Below are 25,811 nucleotides of genomic sequence, written 5' to 3' on the forward strand. Positions count from 1 at the left end.
CTCTGTGATGTCCACATTGGACAGCTATATACTATCACCTTGTAACTGATCACTTATCCATATACACTATTTGAACAAACTAGAGCAAAGAAAGTATGACTTTTACAGTCAAAATGTGTATTATGAGGCTAAATAACAGCTATAGACATTGTTTGAAGAAGGACATGAGAATAACTTGAACTCACCTCAGCAGATTTACCCTAATGAGGGAAAGGGAAGGGTTGGACTTGATCTTAAAGGTCTTCTCTAACTGAAATGTTTCTATGATTCTGACACAAGATCCTAAAACAAAATTTATAGAAGAGACACTGTGTACCAAGTATACTTCAACTCTTCCTGACAATGAGAAAAATAAAATGCTGATCCTCATTAACAAAGATCAGCAACATTTAGTGTTACCATCACAAAAGATACAAGGATATCAGAAGAGTAAAATACTGAGAAGACATTAGACTCTAACGAAAAAAAGTTAGGGTGACTTATATAGGTTGTAACAGAGGTGTCTCTCCATTTCCTCCACCCCCACTAGCCCTTGAGTCTTCAGTTAATCTTATCCCACTGTGAGGTAATAAATCTCCAGGGAGACTCAACCTAAAAAAAAGTTGTAGCACAAGATGGTGTTAAGAACCATGAATCATTGTCTTTTCTCCTTCCTTCACAGCTGCATGGAGAGTCAGCCCAGCTCAGTTCCCTTCCCAGACCCCACATATTCCTGATGATCACACACACAAGACTCTGCTGGGTGCTGTCCTGAAGAAAGAAGATGGCCACATTTACGCACACAAACCTCCCCAGTTTCAATCCCCACCTATTAAAATAGCCAAGTCCTGTAGGTGGGACTGACCAGATCCTTCTTTAAGGGCATAAGTTATGTGAGGTAGCCTGGGATGAGGTGGTACTTAAAAAGAACAGTAGAACTTGTGTTAGAAATAATGTTGACAAAAGTAGTTCTCTGCAGCAGTAAGCAGTGGTAGCATCACTTACACTTGGGCACACACCTGAGCACAGTAAGAAGGATAAGTAGAAGAGGAAGGGAGCTTATTATGGCTGGCCTTTGCTTTGTGGAAGGGCAGATGAAAGGTCTACAAAGTTTCACTGTAAAGGAAAGTTCAAGACAAACAAGACTTTCAGCTCTAACTACAAAATTGGGAAGTGTGGAGGGGAGTAGCAGAAAGGTATCCTACAACTATTACTGTAACATATTATAGTTTTTCAACTAGTGAGTAATACTAAACAATAGAAATCTGGGTTCATTTCCCCTTCTCTTCACAGCCAGAAGGGATGGTAAAAATTAGAAGTTAACCCTATCAAAGTATGAGCATTTTAGTGACTGCTACCACTTGTTAACAGCTAAAGGTCTTAGTCAAATTACCTTGAAATGGGAAACTAGGGATCACCTCTCCCTCCTCTTGGTTTCAAGGCCCAGCCACTCCACAAAAGCCGGGATAACATCTCTCTCCCAGAGAGAAAACAAAATTCTCCAGGCCACCTACTGTACACTCTCTGCAACACTGCATGCATCTGCCATCTCCAGTAGCACCTCAACTTCAGTTTTCAGATACAATCCTGAGCAAAAGCAAGTCATAGACTGAGACACAGTCCTCCCACAAACCAAGCCCACGTGTCCAACTCCAGGTGTGACTTACAGTGCAGGTGGAAGCTCACTAGCAAGAGCTCAGAGTCCTCTTTATGAGGGTCCGGAGGGAGAGGGATGTATGGGACGAGCAGGGGAAAATTATTCCCTCCTTTGTGCTGGAAGGACAGCGAGTTCAGAGCACACACCAAGGTCGCTTGGGCTTCCCCCATCTCACACTTACACTCCCTTCTGCCTCCTCCGTAGCCGCCGGCGAACCCAGGCATGCACACAGGAACCGGGAAAAGCCGGTCCGACGCCGGCAGCGCCGAGCCTTCGCTTGGGACAGCCGCTGGCCGGAGAGGAGCCGCACCAGAGGCCCCGGCACCTGAGGGCAGCCCGGCGCAAGACCCTCCCGCGCGCGGCCCGGCTTCGCGCTGCCGACCCCCGCCCGCCCCGCTGCGGAGGGCGCCGCCGGGCTCCTGTCAGGGGCTGCGGCCCGCTCCGGCCCCCTCAGCCCCACAACCGTCGAGGGCCACCAAAGAGCCCACCCTTAGCCACCCCACTTTGGAAGGGGATCTAAAGTTCCCCACCACGCTCTGCACTGCTGCCGCGTCCGGCCAGGACGGCGACCCCGGGCAGCGCCTGAGTAGGACAAGGAGGGCGCCCCACACTCACCGCCGCCACCGCCTCCTCCGGCCCCCAGCACCCCAGCAGCAGCACCAGACAGCCGGCAGCCAGGCTGCGGCTCCGCCACCGCGGCTCCATCCTGGTCTCTCAGGAGCTCCAGGGCTAGCCCTGCGGCACGGGCATAACTCAGCGGGGTAACTCAGCTCCCTCCAGACGACCGCTGCCGACCACCCCAGCACCAACGCCCGCCGCTCTGCCGCAGTCGCCCCCTTCTCCCGGCTCAAGTCCTCCCGGGACTACTTGCCCAACGGTATTCATCCGCACCGCGGGCGGGCGAGTGGCCGGCGGCGGAGGGTGCGCGTGTGTGGCTTGCGGGGCAGGGCGCGCCGCCGCCCTGCTCTGAAGGGTTACAATTTCCCTGCCGCCACCCTCCCCTCTGGGCGCCCGGGTTTTGTCGGCTCGCAGGGCGGGCGCCTGCCTCTCCCCGCCCCGCACCTCCACCGGGCGGGCAGCCCCTGGTCCCTGGACTATTTTCTCCAGCGGAAGCACCTCGGCGTGCGAGGGCGTGGGGGGGAGAGTTGTTGGCAGTGCCGGGTCGCACCTCAGGAGGGGCGGGCGGCGGGGTTGAGGGGTACTCGTCGCGGCTCGCTCGGTTCTGTCCCGCCCCGCCCGGCTCCGCTCAGGTGCGACGCCTCGGCGAAGACCGCGCAAACTTTCTGCCCAGGCACGCTCTGGCACGGCGCGCACCGGCGCGGGGAGTGGAAGGCGGCGGGTGCTCTGAGGGGGAAGCGAGCGGTGACCGACCCGAAGGGGCAGCATCGGCGAGGCCAGCCTGGTCGCTCCCTTACGGCGAGGCGCCCTTACCCCTTCAGGGTGAAGCGGTAGCGCCGCGGAGGTGAGCGGCGGCCCTCGCCGTGCCCGGTCCGCGGCCGCGCGGGGGGCCTGCCTGCCCTGAGTGACGGCGGTGGGCCCTCCTCTTCCTCGGCGCCCGCGAGGGAGCAGCGGCGCGTACCCAGGCTGCGTCCTCTCCGCTTTCGCGACAGGCTGCCTGAAGTAATGGGCCGCGGCTGCGCCCCTGCCCCGCCGGCCGGGGGGCGCGCAGGGTGAGTGCTCGGCCGCCCCCTCCCCTCCGTGCACGCCGACCCCGCGGGTGACTCGTGTCCGTTTGCCTCTTTGCAGGGCGTTGGTGTTGGTGCTTCTCTGCCTGGGCGCGGAGCTGGCGAGCGGGGTAAGTGTGCAGGTCCCAGCCGCCCCTGTGCCTCACTTGAGGTGGATGTGCCTAGTCAAACCTGTCGGGGCTCGGGCATCCTTCGGCCAGCAAACACACACCTCCCCACCCCCTTCAGAAAGATTTTTTGTTGTTTAAATTGTCGTACACCTCTGCGCCAACGTTCCTTTGTGCCTTTCGTCTGCTCGACTTCGACTAGTTTTTGCAAAGTACGCTGAGGTGAAAGACCATCTGTATTCAGTGTAACAGCTTTCTGTGTCTGAAAGGATGATCAGTATCTCTCTTTGCAACTGAGTGCCTTTCATTCTTTTTTTTGGCCTCTTAAACTATTCTGTTAAAAGCTGACCCTTTAGATTCTTGCTTGTAAGGGATCCAATCCAGAGTGCCTCATAACTGAATAAGTGATGTGAGAAATTAAAGGATTAAGCTGTTAAGTGTTGTATTAATGTTCATGACTTCAGGTTAGTAAACGTGTTTTAAATTCCAGGTTGACATACAGAAGCAGTGACTTTATGATCTATCAATCTGACAATTTTATGACATAAACACAAATTTTCTGTTGCTGTTCCTGTTTAGTATTTAAATGGATTAGTAAGGGATCACAATCTTTTAAAATGTTCATACTTTTTCCTCTTTTGGGAGTATTGTAATAGGTTTTCTGCAACTGGAATGTTGACATTTTTAGCCCACTCATCTCTAATGAGTGAAAGAGTTCTTTGAAAAATCTGTAGCCTACATTAAGTGTCCAAGTGATGTACAATCTGTAGTATAATGCAATCTCATTGTTATATTGTGATGTAAATCAAGATTTTACAATAATCTTTGTGCCTGGGTTTTTTCAGTACATATGCAATAATAAGTTAATGGAAGTAGTATGATATATTTGAAGCATATTTATTTTAATTGTTTAAATTGTATTAATATAAATACCTACATTTTATTATTTTAGTAATTTAACTTATATCAGACTTCTAGCAACAACAGTTAAAATATGAGTTCTTGATTTGTCAGCTAATGTTTTTCTACTGCTTTTGCTACTCTTTTGATTAAAGGTTTAAGGGTTTAGAAGCTTCCTGTGTGACTTGGAAGAAATCTTTTGGAAAGGCTTTAACAGCAGAGGGTTTCATATTTTTGATAAATACGAAAGGCTTTATTCTCCTTTGCATTTTTTGTAATAAATTGCACTAGCAATATTTCATCATCCTGATCAGGTGGTAGTTACAAGCTCTAATCTCAAAGATTAAAAGATTAGGCAATTTTCTTCAACAAAACCAAGAGCTGTTCTTTCAAGTGTTCTTGCTGCAGTGGAATCCATTTGGAAATTACTTTTATAAAGGAAGTATTTTCACGGTTTTTTAACAAATATGTCACATTTTGCAGTAAGTTTTATAAATTAATGCAATATGTCTGTGAAATTGTTCCTGATTAACGCAGATAAAGGTGGCAGATTTGTGATTGCTTGCTTCAATCTTGTTTTGCACCTGTTGGAACGCACATCTCCCAAGCAGTCAGAATTCCATTAGTTCCTGGACATGTTTCATTGCACATAAAGGGACTTTGTCAATCTAACTATTGACATGACTGAGAAGAATGTCTACATATCATTTTTAAGTCTTCCTTAAGAAGTTTTCTTCAGGTTTAGAAGACAAGTAACATTTTTATCATTGTGTAATAGATCTAAAAGTATGAAAACAAATAAAAAATAGGTCCTTAAAGTACTTTGTGTTAGTGCTTAATATGTCTAAGCAGTTTGACAGCATTTAATTATTATTGTTAAAAATGCTGTCAAACATGCTCAACAGGAAAGATATACAGCTATGTTTTTGTCAACTTCAGATACAGTAGCAGGTAAATAACTTTCTGGTGTCGCCAAATTAAAACTACACCCTAACACCTTCCAGCATGCAGTAAGCTGTTAAGAGAAAATACTCGTGATTTAAGTGGGTTTGCAGTAAGCAGAGCTTTTTTAGGAAAAGAAGGATCTCTGAAATATTTCTTGTAGTCGCTGTATAATTTGAAGTGACTGAGCATAATGAAGTACAATGTTAATGAAATGAGGTAAAAACTGTAGGTTAAGAATGAATAATAACACCTAGAAAACTATTCACAGAGACAGTCAACTTTTAAAACACTTGCTACTGAAGATGATGTGATTTAAAACTGTTCATCTCTTTCTTTTAAATAATCCCATTTCCATAACATCTGTTGTAACAATAACATCCTAAAATATTCCAAGTTGCTGAACATTCTTCAGGAATGTTACTGTGATCAGGACTACTAGTCAATGACTAGCATGTCAGGCCAGCGTCTAGAAAAAAGTTGTATCAAAGGTAGCTTTGACTTGGAGGTCTCAATTACAAGATGTAGTCATCCCTCACCCTGTAAGAGTAGGATTTTAAAGTGTATCAAAATAAATTTCTCAGATTGTACTTATTTTTCATGAATGTAAATGCTGATCTATTTTGAATGGCTGTACAAAGTTAATCTAGTAATGCAATCTGCGTTGTCTTGAGCCAAATGTTGAAAACTTGCTGTTACACATGGCTACAGAGCAAAAATACAGTTTGTTAGATAGGATAGTTGTTAGAAAGGATAATCAATTTTGCTGGTATTTGAGGGATATCTCCTCATAAACATGAGGTGGAGCATGAGATGAATGTGGTCACAAAGTCTAGACACAGCTTCTGGCAATGAAATTTGAGATTCTCATCTCTTCACAGAGCTCTCAGCTGAGCTGCATCATAATCCTTACAGTCATTCAGTGCTCACTTGAGAGCATCCCTGACATACAAGTGAGGTGGTAACTCCTCATTTATCTCCTTTCTGACACTGTTCAGACCGTTGAGTGCACCTGGAATGTGTTCTAGTCTTGATGTAATATCTTAAGGTACTATTCTTAGGACTCACTGTAAGGACTTACTGGCAGACATATTCTCTTGCAGTGGCTGTGGTTTCAGAGTTCAGTTAGCTTTTATTTTATGAGTCTGGACATCATGTATTACTGCAACTCTTCCAGATCTCCTTGAGGTTGTTTTTTTTGGGGTTGTTTTTTTGTTAATAAATGTGCAGATTAACTAGAGATACTATTTTTTCTAGTGCTCAGGATCTTGTTCAACAGAACATCTGCAGTATCCAAGTAAGGCAAATAAAAGCTGTGCCAAAACCAGTTCTGGGCAGTCTTCTCTATTTTGAGTATCTGAAGCTCTGCTAAACTATGACAAGCTAGCCCAAGTGATCTTATTTCTCTTTTCTTACTGTATCACTGCTTTTCTGTATAGTGTTTTGGTTTTTTTACATATAGATCTATGATACAAATGTTTCACAATATCTTTTTGTTTTATGTGTACTGGACCAGCTTAATTGAACCAAGCTCATTGTTTTCAGTGGCCTTATACCAAAAAGAAATTTTGTCCCAGAACCCTGGCAGAATGGAAAAAGTAGCTGTTTAATTATGGCTATTTTAAATCAGAGTTGCAGCTCCCATCATTCCACTTTCCAATTCAGTTTCTGCAAATATTATATATTAAGAGCTATTTTTATTTATTTTTCTTTTTCTGTACTATTTTAGTATTTATTAGTATTTTTAAGTATGCAGTCCTGTACTTTGGCTTTTACAGCTATATCTTTACGTAGCAGTGAGCTTTATTGGGAAAGGTGTAGTATATGTAGTAAAGTTACTTGAGTAGGGAAGGCACTTGCAGAATTCAAGAAATAACATAAAATGCAAACCTAATATTGTAAATCCCAAGATTTGTTAACAAGAAAAGACAGCTTCTAATCTATAAGAATGCATGAGTTTAGAGACACTTTTCTGGTGAAGATACATGTAATGGATTGGGAATGATCATTCTGCAAAGGTCGAGTTTGACTAGTAATAAGTCTATAGCAAAGCAAGGAGAATTATTCCCTGGTTCTGTAGAATAATAATGATAATTACTTCTTTAAAAAATATAGGAAGCAGACGGTTCATAGCGGTGTTAATTTTTTAGCCCTTGCCCAAGACATGGAGGGAGAATTTTCATTTTGAGATGAATATTCCTGCACAGATTTCCTGCAGTTTAGCCTGCCTTGGATTTTCCCATAAAACTTCCGCTTGTGGCAGTGTGATTTATATGGAAGTGGCATGGCTGTGGTCTCCAGTAGCTGGATACTTTCAAAAGGTGGTGTTGTGTTCAAAGTCATCTTTTCTTTTCAGAATGGCTCCACTCAGGTCTAAGGAAATGCAAAGAGGTGGAATTAATACAAGGTCAAAGGAACCGTTTCACACATCTGCTGCTTCTCTGACTTTTTTGGCAGATTTTGCTGGTCAGAGGTGACTTTGCTGGCCTTCTGATTCTTTGTATCTAGCACATGGATACAAAGCTGTAGAGATCCTTAGGGTCTGTGCTAGCTTCCATTCTTGTTCCTACATGATTTTGATTAGCTTTGGTTGTGTCAACCTCAGTGGGGCACTAAACCAGCACCATCCAATTTGTGTTGTCTCTACTCAGTTACTTTATTACTGAGAAAATCAACACTGTGAACCAAAAGGGGGCAATTTACTTCAATTCACTGAGATGGCAGTAGCTACCATATTCTGAGTTTGCCTTATTCACTCCCTGGTCTATGTTCTCCTGTTGGGCTGGAACCTACTGTACTTTGTACAGCCTCCAGCCCTTGCCTCAACGTGCTTGTAAGCTCATGTACCTTCCCAGTTCTCCTCTGTGCCTTAGTCCAGGGAGGCTGTCAATATGACTCCTGGCGGTTAATCTTTATGGTGCTTTTTCTAATGCTTCACTTTGAGCAGGGAGGACGTGTCAATGCCTGTTACATAGGAATCTCTGTTACACAAATCTCTTTAAGAGGGTTGCACCTAATGTTCATTGCTTTTTACATTACTAATATGAAAAATGATTCCATCCTTGACACAAGTGTTTGCCAAGACCTCAGTGTGATGTGTAATGCAGGTAAATCTAAACCTAAGTGTTTTACCTGGACCAATCAGGAACTATCTAGAAAATGCAATGCATCAAGATTTCTGTAAGATGTTACAGCAATATTTCCTTTTTCTTCAATTTTGCATATGTTGCAAATTTTGTCACTTTTCCATTGAAGGAGAAAGAGGTGGGAAACAAGGTAGCAACAGCAACATTAACTGTTTCTTGAGCATTTTTTCTGCTGACAGATCAAGACCTGCCACTTCCTAGAGATTAGGATAAAATGTATAGAGCATACTGAAGGCCAGTTGCATAAATTAATTTCTAGGACTGTTAGGAGTGGATATTTTCATCTAAAAAGCAGAAGAGAGTAAAACAGAAGTGCAGTTAAGCAAGGGATGGACTTATAAATGCTCCTCTGCTGCTTAAAATAGCCATAAATTAAATGTCAGTGAAACTGACAATAATCTTCCTACTTTTTTATTCTTTTTTCCTAGTGGCATCATTTTAAAGCTCTTAATAGACACAAGTCAGTTCTTTGTCCTTTCCCAGCTTTGCTTTGTCCTTTCCCAGCTTTTTTTTTATTACTACATGGACTTTGCTTGTTTACAGCATCAGAGAGTTTTCAAATCAACTCCTTACATTCCATATTCTTTTGTTTGAGTCATTGAAGATATTCTTTGCCTCACAAGTCTCTCTATGAATATTAAATAATATCTATCTCTAAAATAAATCTTAAATTGAAAAGTATTTCCTTAGAAAATGATACAATTATAAAAGGACTGGTCAATCTATTACTCTTAATACTTAAAGTCTGCTTAGAATTCATAAGGTGACAAGTCAGTTTTCCAGAAATGCTTACATAAATGCATCTCATTACTGTAACAAAGTTAAATAGATTTATTAACACAATGAATAATTGCTTGACATGCCTAAAGTGAGACAAGGCCATTTAAAAATTGTAATAGTTCTCTTTGTATCAGACAAACTCTTGCTGTGGGGCACTGTGAAGATATTACTTGCTCTGCAGAATATACATTAGTATATATTTTGAAAGCAGTTTGGAATTACTACTACTGCTATAGTGGAAACTCATCAAAACAATAGGAAGGTGAATCATTGTATTGTACTTAGATGATTAAAACTATCCGCACAGCAGGTGTAACTGCACTGGAAGACTAGCTTTGAGGGGCAAAAATATTTGGCAAAAAGCAGGCTTGGAAAATTAAGAATTTATAATAGTCTTCAGACTTTTCCATAAAAGGAGCCTGTAGGCTTACAGCCTCAGCCCTCTTCATGAGATTTTAAACTATCATCAAAGTGTATGTGAAGGGGTTGAAAAGTTGCAGTGGTATCTGTAAAATTACTGTGTCTTTGTAAATATCTTCTACATAGTTGCAGCACTTGTGGAGTGTGTGTAGAAGGTGAGGTTAGCAGATCCTGTATTGCATTGCACAGTGTAATGCATTTTGCGTGGAACATGCTGCCTCTTTATTACCTGAAAGGGTTTAAGTGTGGTGAGTCTCAGCGTTGCGGGCCTGACTGAGGTCATCTGCAAGAAGCCCTGGGTGCCAAAAGCAAGATGCTTTACTTCCGTCATGCTTTTGACATGCCTGTGCTTTTTACTTACAAGTAGGTGTTACACAAATGCATTACTTGCTATTTAGCAAAAGTTTCTTATCTGTTTTTATCTGAAACACAGTTTTAAACAGCTCTTTCTTCTTTTAATCGTTATAGGAGGAGTAGCAGTACATTTTTAACCTAGTAGGGGAGTTTTGACTTAAACTAAAAACTGCCTGTGAAATCTCCTCCTACAGATGGTACTTGGCATTTTGCTGTGACTTGAAAAAGTGTAAGCTGTAAGCTTATGAAAAACGTAGAGAAAAGATGTTAATAGAGTGGTGAACGAAAGAAGCTTTCAAACCACTCTTGTAACAAAGGCACAACGTACTCTAGTCTCCAAAGTAAAATGTCAGATCCTTAGCCTGTTTTTACCACAAATAGATACAGGAAAAATCCTTTAACTCCACAGAGATTTTAAAGTTAAGTGATTCAGTCACCATAAACTGAATACTTTAGATGGCTTCTTCAAGGTAGTGATTATATGGTTTGCTCTGTGGTACTTTTAACAACCTTAATCTCTGTGAATCTATAATCTTGTTAGAATTAAACCAAAAACCGACTAGATAATTAGTGTGAGTTCCAAACTGTGGTTTGACCTAATATCTTAGTGGTACAATTTACACGTGAATGGATTGGCCCTGGACCCTGTGGAATGTTGGGAGCCCTCAGCAGAATCTCTGGGAGCTGAGAGCCTCCCAAACCTCAAGTAAGATGCAGAAAATTCCCTCAGTCTTTGCAAAGATGGCTCTTCCTAAACTGTACAAACTGGAGTCTGGGTCAGAACAGCAACATTAACAGAAGCGTTCTCAACTGGCTGTAGCTCTTCAGATCCATTTCCCTTTCTGTCTTACATCTCAGTTTGTGAAGCAAACTGAAAAGAAACTTTCAGGTGTTTTATTTGGTTGGTTGGGTTTTTGTAATGTTTTTTATCAGGCTACTGTTCAGACCTGGAATGACTGTTTTACGGTTTTGACTGCATGGAAGACTGCCAGCCCAGCCATTTGTGCAGTGATATTGGCTACATATTTTGTTTGGATTATATGATATTGAATTTACTAGAAATCAATTTTTCTGAGGTAGTTCAATGTTTTCTGTCTATAATAACAAGTCTTCTATGTGTGTAAGAATAACCAGGCAAAATATTTACAGCATCCATTTCATCAAGATGTATGCTTATTATTTCCATTAAAGAAATTCCAGTGTGAAAGTAATTTCCCTCCTCTTCATTCCACTATTGTGAGCTCACTCAGAGGAGGGCAGAAGGGTACCAGGTTTCAGGCCTAAATTCCTTTATCAAAGGAATGTGCAGTGAGACACAGGTACAGGCTAGCTCCATGACATACTTGTTTAGAGGGGCCTTTCTGCAACCTGGCAGCTTGCAGATCTCAGATTTACAATACTTCTTTATCTGCATGTTTTTGTTTTAAAAAATGAAGAGACAGCAAGATTAATCTTTATGAAGAATGTTACGAGTTTTCTTTTTCAAGTAATGGATATTGATGCTTTTTTCATTCTCCTTTTATAGCTAGGCAGTAAAAGTGTACTGTAAGACTATTAAAAGTTGTGTATGTGATAATAAAGAAGAAAGGTAGAGACAAAAAATGCTCACTGCTGTCAGATGTAGTCAATGCTGTTGTGTTTGACTGAGGTCAGAGAGAATTTAGCCTCCACCTTACATAGTATGTCATTTGGGGCCTCATTGAACAGATTCTACTCAGCTTCTTTTGGAATGATGTTTATTGTATGGCACTAAATCCCTATTTGCCTCATGTATTGAATGTCAGCAGCATCTCATGCCTGGTTTTTTAAGATGTTAGCTCACAACTGTATCAAAGTAACACTAGTATAAACTTCGATTTTGAAAAAGTTTCAGAAGAGAACTGAAATGATTCCATTAAATAAATTCATCATTAAACTACTATGGGAAAGTAATTCAATTTTTTTTTGCAACGAGTTTATCTCTGTAAGATTAAACCACTGCAATTCATTCAATTACTTGGCACATTTGTGAAACTGACTGTACTTGCTCAGTTTATATTCACTGCAGCCTCTGCTTGTGATAAGACTGAAGTCATTAATTCCCGTCTGATATCAAGTAACTGTAGCAGGATATTGACTTCTATCAGATACTTTATGGTTAGGGCAGGAAGCTAGTACTTTGCAGATAAAAAACGAGGAACTGGTTGTGGCAGAAGGAAAACTAGATTTTATTGTCAACACGGTTTGGTGAATGACTTCATGTAGCTTTCTGAAATGCTTCATATCATGTCTGTAGCTACCTGTAAAATAGTTGTGCATATGCTGATGGTAATTTTTCTTTCCAGTCATTGTACTAGAGAGAGTTGCTTTCAGAGAGAAAGGTTTACTTTCTGACAGGTAATATTTTTAGGGAACTGTATGTGTGCTTATTAGTGTTTTCCTCGCTTCCTAGGGTGATACAAGCATTTTGCTTGCTTTATTTTCTTGAGTGATCTACCAGCTCTTCTAATATATACAAACAGAAAATCATAATAATAACAAAATGTAAAAGTTGATTTGAATGTAACTTTGAATTTGAGTTTTAATTTCTCAAAACTAGAGAATTTACCTAATTCTTGTACTTCTCTTTACATCAGTTCCACTGAGATCCCATGGGACTGGTTAGAAATCAGGATTACTTAAAAGCCTAGACTGTACCAAACAAAAACATCTGTGTGATGCAACACAACAAAGGTGATGTTACTTTGTTTTATTTGAATTATAACGGCATAATGTAAATAAAAACATAAGTACCATAGCATATTGCCTAGGGATCCAGCTGATTACATTTTTTTTATCTTACAAGAAGTCTGAGCTTAATAGCACTAAGGATTTCACAAGTCTTAATTCTGCTAGCCTTAGCATGCTATTGTTTTAGCAATAGCACATGCTATTTTTCATCTTAAAAAAATCATATCAATCTTTAGCAGCCCTAGAGAATTTTCAGGGATTTTTAAATAACATTTATTAATTTTTTTACATCTTAGAGATGTTGGAATCATGTGAAGATGAGAATATCCACTCTTATTTAAAATAATCGTTTCCTGTCCTTAAGTCTTCGACAAAAATTGAGGAAACCAGGAGACACCAAAATCCTAAAAGTGTCAGGTTTTCTTACATAGCTTTTAGGTAAGGTGCTTGCCTGTGGAGGCCTGTTACGCAACACAACATCTGTCTGTCTGAATTCAGCAGTGTTGAGGGAATCAGGTTTCCCGGAGACTGGGCTATCTCAGACCTGTCAGCTGTGGGGTTTCCTGCACCTTTCTATGAAACAATTGGCACTTGACGTTGTTGGAGTCAGGATCTCGAACAAGCTGGATGGAGGCCTGTTTAGATAGGGCTGGATTGAAAAGCGGAAAAAAAAAAATCTTAATTTTCTCGTCTGCAGGATGTGCTGTGGTGGTTAGATCATGTTTTGATGCCCATTGGACACAATTAAATGTTCAGAACAAAATTTGGCCTTTAAAGACGTTAATTGATTGTGCTCTCTCTATTTTTTTTTTTTTTTCAATTTCTGTGTCTTTGGATGAGCTGGAGTTTGTGGGAGGAGAAAAGCTGTTCAATGGAGCGAAACACTCCTGCAGAGAAGCCTGCAGTGCAGGTGCCAGAAATCCTGTTTGCTGTTGCCGTTATCTGGCAGGAGGCTGTGCCTATGCCCTGCATGCTAGTGTGGGTCTGTATAAGGGAGCAAGGAAGGCAGCTTTTATTGATAGTTCCTCAGAAAGTGTCTGTTATGTCCCTTTTTGTAGTTTAATGTATAATTTGGTGCAAACTACACCTTCAACACAGCAAATGCAAGATGTTTTGTTCAATGTGAGGCAGGGAATATTTCTGTACCTGGTTGAATTTGAAGTCAGTTAGACAAGGTATACCTTAAGGTAACTTATCTAGCTAAATAAATTAGGTGACTTCTTATTCCATACTGTTCCATTTGCACTACTTTGCAAGCCAATGTGCTTTAAATGTAATCAAATAAAATTTGTTCTTATTTTCAGTTATTCTTTCTGTACTGTTTGTTAGCAAAGGTCTTTAAACCTAAATCCGTGTGACAAAAAAATAATTTGAAGCCATTCTCAGGTCACTATATTTGACTGAAATTTGATATTAATTAATTTATCCTTGTTTGCTGAGTACCCGTGGTGTATAAGCTGCCACTGAGGGCAACTTTGCAAAGTCTAAAATGAAATATTTTCTTTTGAGTTCAGTGCTCATAGATAAGTGAACAATCATGTAACCTTTTGTTTGGTTTTCTATAGAATTTAATTTACAAACTTTGCTGGAAAATAACCTTTTGCCCTTATTAATGTATTCTGTACCACAAAGGAGTCTGCAGGGTGTCAGGGTGTGTACAATGTACAACTCTTGCTCTTCAGTTTGAAGTTGCTGTTTGCCTCTGGGGGTAGGTGGGTTAGGAAGTTAATGTTTGGATAAGTTCATTGGTCTGGTTTTATTTCACTGGAATTGGAGATCTTGTACCCATCAGAGCAGAAGTTAGTCTGTGTGATGAATGTGGGAGTACAGATAGCTATGAATTTTTTCTATGTTTAAGGGAATGTATCACTTATCAAAAGGCCAGAGCATGCAACTGTATTTAGATTTTTACATTTCAACAATACTCTTCAGATAGTATTTATATCAACTTTGTTAAAAATCTGTGAGATTTAAGTATCTCCATGCACAGATAAAGGAGTATTTTTTTTCTGAAAGGTCATTTTGTGAAGTTGTGAGCTTTCTCACATTTTTATTACTATTCCTGTAATGCTTGCACCTGTGAACTCAGGTCACTAGATCTGACTCTACTGTACTCTTGTGCATGAAAAGTCAGAATTGAAATACAATTCCTACTTCAAAAGATTTACAGTCTGCCAGATACATGCAAAACCTAAAGAAATCACAGGAAAAGATTGCTCAGCAAGGGGCAGTCTCATCACACCAACTGCAGAATTGCACTGCTGCTGTTTAAGAAACTGTGAGCATGTAGTTTTCTCTGATACTGATTCTGCTTAATGATGGCAGCTCCTTTGCCCTTTAAAGCATAGACAATGCCTGAGCTAACTGTTTTTCCTGGGTAGAGATGTGGAGGTTCAAGCCTGATTTTAATTTAAAATCATTTATTGTGGTAGGAAGGTGTTGGTAATTAGCTAGCTGAGGAAAGTCTTGGGAACAGTTGTCATTTCTCAAAAACTGTTCTTTTGTCTCAGTCTCTCAACAATGCAGCAGCAGGATGGTGAGCTCAGAGCACAGCTGTGCCTTAAGCTGCTGGTGTGTAAACAGAGACCATAAAAAAGGAACCTTTCAGCAACAGTATTTTATTGTTAAGCTGATGGTTGATGTGATAGCTCAGATCATAAATCTTTTGAATCAATGGTCAATGATCCAAAGGGATCATTCTCTTCTCTTCCTTGCAAAAAAAATGGAAGCATTACTCTTCCAGAAAACATGAAATTATTTCATATAATCAGTAAAAAACTGCCCCATACAGCCAAAAAAGTACAGGAAACCCAGTTAAGCCAGAAAACATCTCAGTGTTCCCACTAGGAACAATACATATGCCTCTTACAAATAGAGAAATTAATCAGGGTTGTAATCCTTGGGTAAGATGCACATTAGAGTATCCAAAGCTATTATATTTGACTCAAGTAAAAATGTGTGTGGGTGTATATTTATATACAGCTATTGCTTAGTTTTGACCTCTTGGAAATCTCAAAGGATAGTAACAGCAGGTGGAACGAGTTTTCAGGGTAAATTTGGCATCATATCCAGATTAGTTAATTCAGTATCTCACTGGGTTTGGGTATTTTTGACTCTCTGGGAGAAAGTTAAAGGAGGAGAGGACGTTTAGCCAATCTAGTTTTGAGCTAATTTATCCGTGTAACTGAGGTGTGACTCAGAGAATGACCATTAACAACTGGAGACCTTTTATGGCTAAAGCAGCATGGTAAAAAGGGTAATTTGGAGCATCAAGATCAGATGACTGTTTGACTTAGGGAATGTAAGTGCTTATCTCTGGCACAAAGATCCTACATGCTATGCAAAATACTTGTGAATTGGGTTTTGGATTGGCAAGGATGGTACACAGTACAGCTTGTTTGCTTCTTTCCTTGCCATAGTACTCGGGCAACTCTGAAGAATTTAATTCACATGAACTATTTCTATATGTCTCATTGCAGGGTGTGCAGCCTGTCCACATTCCATCAATGGGGAATAAGAGTTTAGGATAGCTAATGCAGGTAGCAAACCTCAATATAGCCATTTTCAGATAATAAATAAAAGAGATGACACAAGTGTCATGTCATTTGGAGTGATGTATTAGATTCCTGTGGCGTTAGTCTTTTGTCTTGCTGCATGCCAGTAAACACTGCACAGCACCTTTGAATGGCTAGAAGAATATATGATTCTCTCTGAAATAGTAAGGAATTTTAAGAAGGTTTAATATAATTTTTTATCCTGGAATATGACCAGGATGTGATGTCTAATAACTCCAGTCTCTGTGCTTTCCTAATGGCCACCAGATGCCAAGACCTCTGGTTTTTATCTTGTCTGAAAGAAAGGCTAAGTCATCAAAACCCCTGATAGCTCAGGATAAGCTGAGATAGAAATGCTTCCTGCTAATTCCCACTGCTGCCTGTTATATCACTCACATTTCTGGTGAAACTTCTTATGACAACATCATTGTGCTGAGGTTGGGACATTTTGATGGGGTTAGGTGCAAAAGGTTGCAGCTTTCCTGTGAGATATACACATTCCTTCATGTCAAGGCAAGGGTTATGGTGATTATTGTCATAACAAAGACAAAATGCATCTAAACACATTTCTTTAAAATAAATATAAAATATTTAATCTATCCCTCAGGAATAATTTAATGTTCAGTCTTTAAAATGAGCATTTGTGCTCAGTGATGAATTCAGAACTAGCTTTTGATCACAAGCAATTAGAAACCAGCTTGATCCTTATAATTTCAAGGAGGATTTAAGGGGATGACCTTTCACAACTAGTTCTCTTCTTCCCATGAACCTTCTCTTCTACACTTTTTTCCTTTTTTTCCCCCAAAACAATTAAGAATGTAATTATACTTCTATATGCTATTCATACTATGTACAAGAAAAGAAGCATATCATGGGATAATTTGCAAATCTATGTGTATTTGTTGGTCTTGTAAGCAAAATATAGGAACAATAATATTCCTTCTTCGATTTCTGTTTTGTGACAGGAACTTGATGAAAAATAAGCTGTAAAATACTTGTCCAGACTTTTAATAAGGATATTTTAATGCTTTGGTATTACTAAATATATTAATTTCTCTTGCCTGTTAGGTTTGATAGTGATTGTACAATAATACATACTAGCAAAAGGATAAAACCAATCTCATTTGTGAACTATAAGACTTGTACAACTTCTTTAAAACACTCATTTGTCAGAAAGAGAACCATAGTGGTGTTGTTTTACCTTTCTGCATTTCTTTAGCTGTCTAGATTCATTTAAAATACATAACTAGATATGTTTCAGACACTTTATATAATGTTATCATGTTATATTTATTAAGAAATGTTCTTCTGGCTAAGACTAGCTGACTACACTTGATTATAAAGAAAATAAATATTTTCTTCTGAATTTTCCTTCCTGTGTGTTGTGTGGCCAAAAATCTAAGTCTTGCAGGCCCTGTAATTTTGTACACTAGCTAGTGTTCAAAAGGAGACTGAACAGTGACTGTAGTTCCCTTACTGAGCTCCCAAGTTGCTGGTTCACATTTTCAGCCGTCACAATTGTCTATTAATACAGTAACTGACCTTGAATCTTCCAGGAGGAAGTAAGAATTTTGTCTTTGACCACTCACTATTTTGAGTCACCACCTTAAAATTGTATGTTACCAAAACATTAGCATCAAAATATTTTTGCCAATATTGAGCTCTTTTGAGTCCTGTACATTTTTTTTTTAAATCCAGGTGCAGTTGGGTGCCTCTCTTGTTTTTGTAATTAAATTACTAAAAGCAGAGGGTGATTTGAACACTTCCATTTACAGTAACTCCATCAAGAAGACAGTACTGCTGCTGTCAAAATACATTTGTTCACACAGCTCTTGTGTCTCTACTTTGACATGAAAATGAGAGCAGCAGTGCTTAAAAAGTACTTGTGAAGTCAAAGTGATTGAAACTGATAGTTATACAATTCAGTTAGGCCTTATGAACACAGCTTAGGACACATGAGCTGTAGGTTGACAATCAGGGTAGTACAGAATAATGAAAGAAATGTTTCCTATATTCAAAATTCTGGTTTAAACCCCATGAGAAATGAGTATTTATTTAAACATTTTATTAATGGAAAATCTTGAGATTGTAGGTCCTTTCTACCTGATATATTCCTAAAACTTTTAATCAGAGCACAGTGAAGATGTGGCCTGTAGGCCATTGTTAGATATGAAGTGGTGATCCTATTTCCATGTCCAATCAGTCTCTGCATCTTCCATAAAGAATATCAGCAAAACAGCTATTGGATATGATCTTGGATGTGGAATGGTGAATGTCTAGCTTGTACTGTAAAAGCTTCATAGAAGTTGGTTGTGTGAAAAATCTAAGATTGATTCTTCTTTGTAATTCTTTATATCCAGCAGAAGTCTTTGGTCAGTGGTAACTGAAATCTTCAAAACCTGAGATCTGTTTGCCTAATGGAAATGTTTTTAATTGTGAGATGTTGACATGGAAATTGCATGCATTGTTTGTAAAGCAGCTCGAGCCTAAAAAATTGGTGTTCTAAAGGTGAAAAACATTCTGATTCCCAGCAATGCTGGAACATTCTGATGTAAGGAGGCTCACTTCCTTCAAGGATGTGTTTTGTTACTGCTGAATGTTCAGAATACTTCGAGCTAAATTTACATGACAGGAGTATTCAAACAGAACTTTTCCTTTGTTCCAAGTTAATGCATCTATCTACTGCACAGTATACGTGAAAAGTCAAATGTTCTTTGTATTCTGGCTCTTACTCCTTTTGTACATACCATTCTAATCGTTTTTATAAAGCACAAAAGCAGGGAAAGATAGTTTACAGTGTCCAAACTGTGAGGTGACTACCTCTGTCTATTTTGGGGTTTTGCTGACCTACACTAATGCTAGGCTTATACATTTGCTATGTTATTTAGATCTGTTCAGAGATAAATTTGTCTCTTCTTGTAGTTACTAAATTTAAAGGGGCCAGGTATAGCTCAGGGTATCGCTTAGATGAAAAAAGAGGTCAGTCTTTGAGGTACTGAGTGATTGTTTGGCCTTGGATAGGATTAAATGAGCCATTACTTTGTGACCCATTTACTTTGTGACCCATAATGTGTTTTGTAATAAGTAGAACTGTGATCCTTTACAAAAAAACCATGGAGACCACTCTTTTCTGCTATGTGTTGGACAATATCAGCACTACAATTTGCAATGCCAAGGCATGCAAGAATAGTCTAATTTTTTGTATTCTATGCTCTGCATGTCAGTGTCAAATAAGTCAAAACAAACATGAGGCTGAAGTAGCAGAAAAGAGATACATTCTTGGTGTGTTGCCTTCAAAGGCTCTGCTTGCATCAGTTGTGAATTTGGATTCAAGTCTTTGTGCAGATGTATATATTTCTCAGAGAGAAAATAAGGAAATCAAGTGAAGTGTATTTTCTCTCTCCCTCACCTTTCCTGACTTCTCGAGTTTTTGAAAATGTAATGTACAAAAGTGACCTGTATATTGAGGAGAACGTATCACATTTATAGAGTGTGGAAGTTTTCAGTCATTAAGACTCTTCAGCTCTTTCTTTTTCTTTAAAAGATCCAAAGGTTGGGTTGGTTTTTATGTTAAAAAGATCAACAATCATTACGTTTCATCTGCTGGTATGCAATCATGCAATCTATAATCAAGGATACCTTAAAGATCCAAAAGTCTGAGCATCTGCTTGTGTTCTTATGCCTCGTTCTTTGACTATTGGATTTCTTCTGCTACATTCAAGCCAAGTAGAAGTCTCAGACTGTCCAGTTCTTCCCGTAGTCCAGCTATTAGGTTAAATGGGCAGATTTCATGATTTAAGAGGCCCTGGAGTGTCTTCACTGTTTGAAATGTCAGTGTTTGTAAAACTATCCTTGAACTGTCTTCTTTAAACATGCTGTTCAAATTCCTCACTGGAGAAACAAAAAGCAATCTGAACAGACATCCCTGACAGAATTCTGTTTACTTTGCTTTAGCAGTGATACCATATATTTGTTTAAGGAAAAAAGAGATAGACTTACAAATCAAGGAGGAATTGACCTAAGCAAAATGTGGGTCAGTGGAAAGTGAATAACCTTATTCTATGACTGAACGTAAATTATTTTACTATAGTGTCTTTAGATAATAGCCTTCCAGATGTGTACTGTCATTGTTTGCATCTCATCAGTTCCTGTTTTCTGAAAACACTTGTTTGTTTCTCATTCCTGACATTAAGAGAGTCTTTGAAGACGGTCTACTGTAAAGGAAATGTCCTTGAGTTATAATGAAAGTGCCAAACTGGAATGAAAAAAAGTCCGTTTTGGTTGTGGAAACACTTTGTGACCTGAAGTCATTTTTCTAACTTCCCTCTGCACTCTCCAGCTGTCAATGGGAATAGTGATACAGATGGTCAAAAGCTGTTAGCTAACATTGATGAAGTATGTAGTATTTCCAACATACTTTAGGTTCTAGATACCAACCGATGCTATGTATGGAGAAACATTTTGCCGGGAAAAGAGGTTTAGAACATCTAACGGTGCTGACACTGATGTATAAGTTGTTCTTGAGTCTTATGTTCCATCTGCAAGTTGATCTCCACAGTGACAGTCTCTGATTTCTGCAGTTGTATTTCTGCCGGCATCCTAAAACCAACCATTAGAAAAGATATTTACAGAGGAGAGGAAGAGATCTAGCTAGGTAAATTACTTACCTAGACTATTATTGAGCAGTAGAGTTCAGTAGGTTGAGAAGAATTTTTAGTGCAGCCCAAGGAATTGAACAGTGGTAAAGTTTATCTTCTACAACATAAAGCCCCACAGGACATAATTGAAAAACAGTGAAGAGAAAGATGTATTTCTGATGATGCTCCAGTAATGTGTTAGGAGAGTGTACTCACTTCTGGTCTGGAGCTTTTGCAGAAGTGTGATTAAGATGATGTTTGGTGTCTTTGAGATTACTTTAATGCTGTTCAACTATATTGAAGATAAATTATGTTTTTTCTTAAACTAGTGGAATCTCCCAAGAAATTTGGGATGGGAGCTTCATTGCTGAACTACTTTTGCTTTCTGAGTTAAGTGGTAGTTTGTCACTTTTAAAGTGATATAAAATCTGAATTAGGAACTATTCTTCCTTCATCCCACTGTCCACTTTTAAGCCAGTCACTTTTGCTGGCTTTGTTAGTCCATTGCTTCCTTGTTAAGTGAAACAAATTATTTGCTAGCTTTCAAATGACAAGGAACTGAAATTTCTAGTCTAACTCAGAAGGAAAGACATATAGACTTGACTGTCATGTACTGTGGAGCAAACTGGAACTGGATTGGATTAGGTCCTCTTAAAATTGTAACCATTGAAACAGAGGGCCCTGTCCTCATGATATTGAGCTTCTTTTATAATGATTACTTCATTCACATATTCTCATGTACATAAGTAGAGAAATTTCACTCAATTTTTTTTGAAGTGCCATTTAAACCTGATAGTTGAGACAGTTTTCAATGCATCTTGCTAGCTGCTTGTCTAGCTTCTGTTTCATCAGTTTCTCTCTGAGGATGTTATGGCAGACAGTGTTGAAGACCACAGTGAATTCAAGATAAACAACATCCACGCCTCTCCCTTCAACCATCAAGCCTGTCATCTCACAGTAGAAGGCTATTGAGATGATTAAATGTGATCTATCCTTCACAAATCTGTGTTGTCTGCTGCTGATTATGTTCTTGTCCTTCATATGTTTGGAATTGCTTTCTAGAAGGATTTACTCCACTAAATTCCTAGGGACTGAGATGAGGCAGACTGTCTCAGATCCTCCTTCTTTCCTTTTCTGAAGATAAAAGTGACACTTGCTTTCTTCCAGACCTCAGGAACCTCTCCTGATCACCTTAACTTTTCAGAGATAATAAAAAGTAGCCATGCAACATCATCCAGCTCCCTCAGCACTCATGGGTGCACTTGTCAGGTCCTATTAACTTATTTATGTCCAGTTTGTTTAAATGTTCACTATCCAGCAAGAATAAGTCTTACAGACTGCAACCATATATAAATATACTGGATGGACAAGCAGGGACTGAAATGTTGGCTTTGTAAATGTGGTTATGAAATGAGCAAACACTGTGATTTAGTTTATAACAGGACCTAAAATGACCTTTAAAACATCTGCTTTTAAAAAGAAGGCATTAAGCAGGACTATAGGCCAGGGCAGTCTGTTCTTAAAATGACATTTTTGGAACTTTCATTGCAAGGACTGGCTGTTCCTTGCTTTGGGAGAGGCCTCTACAAAACCGTACTGACATGTCGAGTTCCTCTCCCATACTGCTGCTTTTCTGGGCTGCTGTACTCCTGCCATATGCTCAGTCAGAAGGGTTATTTGCTTATAAGTTTGACAATAACAGGAAAGCTATTCAAATGGTGAAAGTTTACTAATGCTGCACAAAAGTGTTTAGTCTTGGCTTAATTTCCAACAGCTGAGAGAAGGAAGTTTATCAGTCTCAACGTAATTATTTACTGTCTTATTATGGTGATTTTGATGGTCTAGTAGCTAATGCATTGCTAGGAAAAATACTTCTCCACCATATGTAGTTTTTATGTCAAAAATCTGTGTAGGAAAGAGCAGTGTAAGCAATCTATTGGTTCCTGCACACCACAGTTCAGTCTTGTGAGACCACTAGATTGAACTTGCAATGACTGCTCCCATGCATAACATGTTGCTGGTGATCCTTTGCTAGCACACTGGAAGGCTGGCAGCACAAATCCTCCCTTGGCATGTTTGTCCAGTCATCCTGTGTGACAAGTCGACCTACTTTTTTCTTGTTTGGTAGTTTTTGGTATGGATTGAAACGAAATGTAAAATCTTTCATACTATGGGAAGAACGTAATCCTAAATAGGATTAAAAATACTTAATCTTGAGAATTGAGTAGCCCTGAACCTTTTCAGTGCTTGGGCAGGAGATGACTTGGAGGCAATCCTAAGTGCTAGGGAACAGCAGTGTAAGAAGTACATGAGATAGAAATCAATTTTGTTCCGTGATCAGTAGTGAGAGAGAAAAAGGAAACAAGGAACTGAGTGTGTAAAGAACTTCTTTCATATAATGCAATATGTTTGCAAAGGTCTATCTTTAAAATCCATAGGTCCTCTCTTGCTGCTGGTAAACATGAAGATACCCACAAAAAGACATTTAAATATTGTTCATAGCTGCTCCCTATGCATAATTTTAGAATGTGGGCTGTACAGATTTTCTTGACAGGAGGATTTTTTTTATATACGTGTGTGTAATTTTTAATGTGTGTATTTGTATGTATGTATGTACAAGGTGCTTTATCTAAATTTTAGTTTTAGGGTCATGCACACAGTAAAATACTTGCCCAAGACACAGCCTATACTCAGTCACTGGATAAAATAACATTTGGACTTGCCTGAGAAGGACATTTTGATAGCAAGCGCAGTCTTGCCTCTGCCTCAGCCAGAAGTTTCCATTGACTTCACTGAATGCAGGATTCACAAATCTTGCAAATCGTCAGTAAGGTCAGGTTCTTTGCCCTTCGTACCAGTGCACCCAGCAAAGAAAAAGAGTAATCCTGCCAAGAGCTGAGCCCATCAGAATGAGGGAACTAAATACAATTTAATACTTAAATTCAAACCTTGTATCCACATCTTAATCTAAGTGTGGGCTGCCCTGTGTCCTGATTATGGTTTCCTGCCTCTATTGGATCAATTGATTACAGGGTGAGTTGGATCAGTTTATTGTTCTTACAGAAAAGTAGTCCCTGCTGATAATCTGATCTGCTGCTACTAGCAGACTCGTGTGGTTGCTAGCTCTGAAGATGTGGGAATGGGGAGCAACAAATGAGGGGAGAGGAATCTATGAGAATGGAAGTGAAGCTTGAGGAAACAGCCTACAGTCCTCTGGAGTGAACGTGAAACTAAGGATAGTTGCAGAAGTAAAAGTTACCAAGTGAAACCCTCAGATTCAGGTACCAAAATCTTACTCAAACTTTTTTTGACTGAACAGAATGAAGGGACCGAGTCTGTTAGGATTATGATAGTGAAGATACTCTTAATGTTGTTGCAGCAAATGTGTTTTGTTTTGTCTCTTATGTTTAAGGGCAAATATAATACTAGTTTCTAGTTGTGCCAGGCTGAGACAAGCCTAAATGTCCATGTTGTTTTCTTCAAGGAAAGTTTTGTAGCTGTTTAAACACTGTTCTAAGTAATCTACTAAAAAGCATTCCATCCTTTCAGACTTTTTTCAGTGGCCTCATTGCTTAAATTTCAAACAGAGGAAGGAAGAATTGCAGCAATACATATTGATGTGGTTTGGGTGGGAAAGGTGGAAGGAATAGTTCAAGGTACATTCATGATTTTTTTTAATGATACCAACTTTCCAGTCACTTCATGTCAAGACAAATACATGATGATTTCAACAAAGACTGTATTAGTTTTCCTAAAGCAAATGAGTAAGAAGCAGAAACTTTAACCTCAGAGTACTGTACAAATAATGAGGGCCTCTCAAACAAACGTGCTTTTTATGTCTAGTGCCATTGAAACCAGGTAGCACTGTATGCCTTTGTCCTATAGGTGATACTGTGGCAGAAATACTCAAAAGGTATGTTGTGGAGGCCGCTGCAAGCAGGATGCTTTTAGGGACTGAAGAACGGTACAGCTCTTTTTCACTGTTGCTTGATACACCAACTCTAGAGCATAATGCATTTTAAATGTCCTCAGAACTGGGCCTGGAGATTTAGTGTGACTGTTGGTTGAGATGCATATGGGCCAGAAGATAGAGGAGCACTGGATGCCTTTAGAAGCATGGCAGCTAGGAAGGGTCTTACTCATGTCCTTTGTCAATGGCAGTAAAAAATGTGACTGCTCACTGGAGCAAGGATACTTGATTGTGGATGCTGGAAAAAAACATAGTTTTCCAAGTTACATTTTTCTGCTGTTTAAAATTATTTGTTTCAGCTAGAGTTGGTTTTGGATTTGGGGTTTCTTTTTTCTCCATAGTACCTGCTCAAAAAAATTCTTTGTAATTACTGTGTTCCGCTGCAGAGTTAGGTCTCTTTTATTTGTGGTGCATGCCTCTGAATTTTATAAACATTTTATGGGAACTTTTGAAGGGGAAAGGTCTCCATAAATAATTGTTGCACCTTCAAGCCATTGATTCAAGGGAACAACCGGAAGGTTACTGGGCTAGACAGTTGCTCTCCTTTGCTACTGTGGATGACTGTTAATCTGAGAAAGAAATGTATTTGTGTGTGCAGGTAATTATGGATATGTGACAGTGCATAAAATCTGTTGTGAAAGACTTTTGATTTTTTTTTTCTTGTGTGGGGCTTTTAAGCAAAAGGAAGTTGTGTAGATATACTTTTAAGAATTTTCTTATTCACTTAACTCTTTGGAAAAATTTCTTTGTTTCATTGTGTTGTGAGCTCAGATGATTGGTCCTTTGGAAGAAAATGATCTGCTCTTTCTTTTTGTATTTTGGGTCACTAACATTAGCTTGAACATAATTGAATAGTACTGTTTTTTACCTAGAATTATGCATATTTTAGTTGTACTGAAATAGCCTGGCTGATACACCTAATGTCTCTGATCTGTACTATCAGTTTCTGCATGCAGTAGTAATAGCAGCTA

The 25,811-nt window shown here is 39.4% G+C and overlaps 2 protein-coding genes across 2 annotated transcripts in view; one reads left to right on the forward strand and one right to left on the reverse strand.

The window, feature by feature from the left end:
• The window catches only part of COL4A5 (collagen type IV alpha 5 chain), a 74,815-nt gene extending 72,385 nt beyond the window's left edge, over positions 1-2,430 (reverse strand). The window contains exon 1 of the mRNA XM_062006293.1: positions 2,252-2,430. Within this exon, the coding sequence (XP_061862277.1) occupies positions 2,252-2,341 (90 nt within the window). The 5' untranslated portion in view covers positions 2,342-2,430. The remainder of the gene's footprint in view (positions 1-2,251) is intronic.
• Positions 2,431-3,259: 829 nt separating this feature from the next.
• COL4A6 (collagen type IV alpha 6 chain) overlaps positions 3,260-25,811 on the forward strand; it is a 119,599-nt gene continuing 97,047 nt past the window's right edge. Inside the window, exons 1-2 of the mRNA XM_062006404.1 lie at positions 3,260-3,306; positions 3,383-3,431. Of these exons, the coding sequence (XP_061862388.1) occupies positions 3,260-3,306; positions 3,383-3,431 (96 nt within the window). The remainder of the gene's footprint in view (positions 3,307-3,382; positions 3,432-25,811) is intronic.

This window comes from Colius striatus, chromosome 13 (assembly GCF_028858725.1).
Source record: "Colius striatus isolate bColStr4 chromosome 13, bColStr4.1.hap1, whole genome shotgun sequence".
Lineage (NCBI taxonomy): Eukaryota > Metazoa > Chordata > Aves > Coliiformes > Coliidae > Colius > Colius striatus.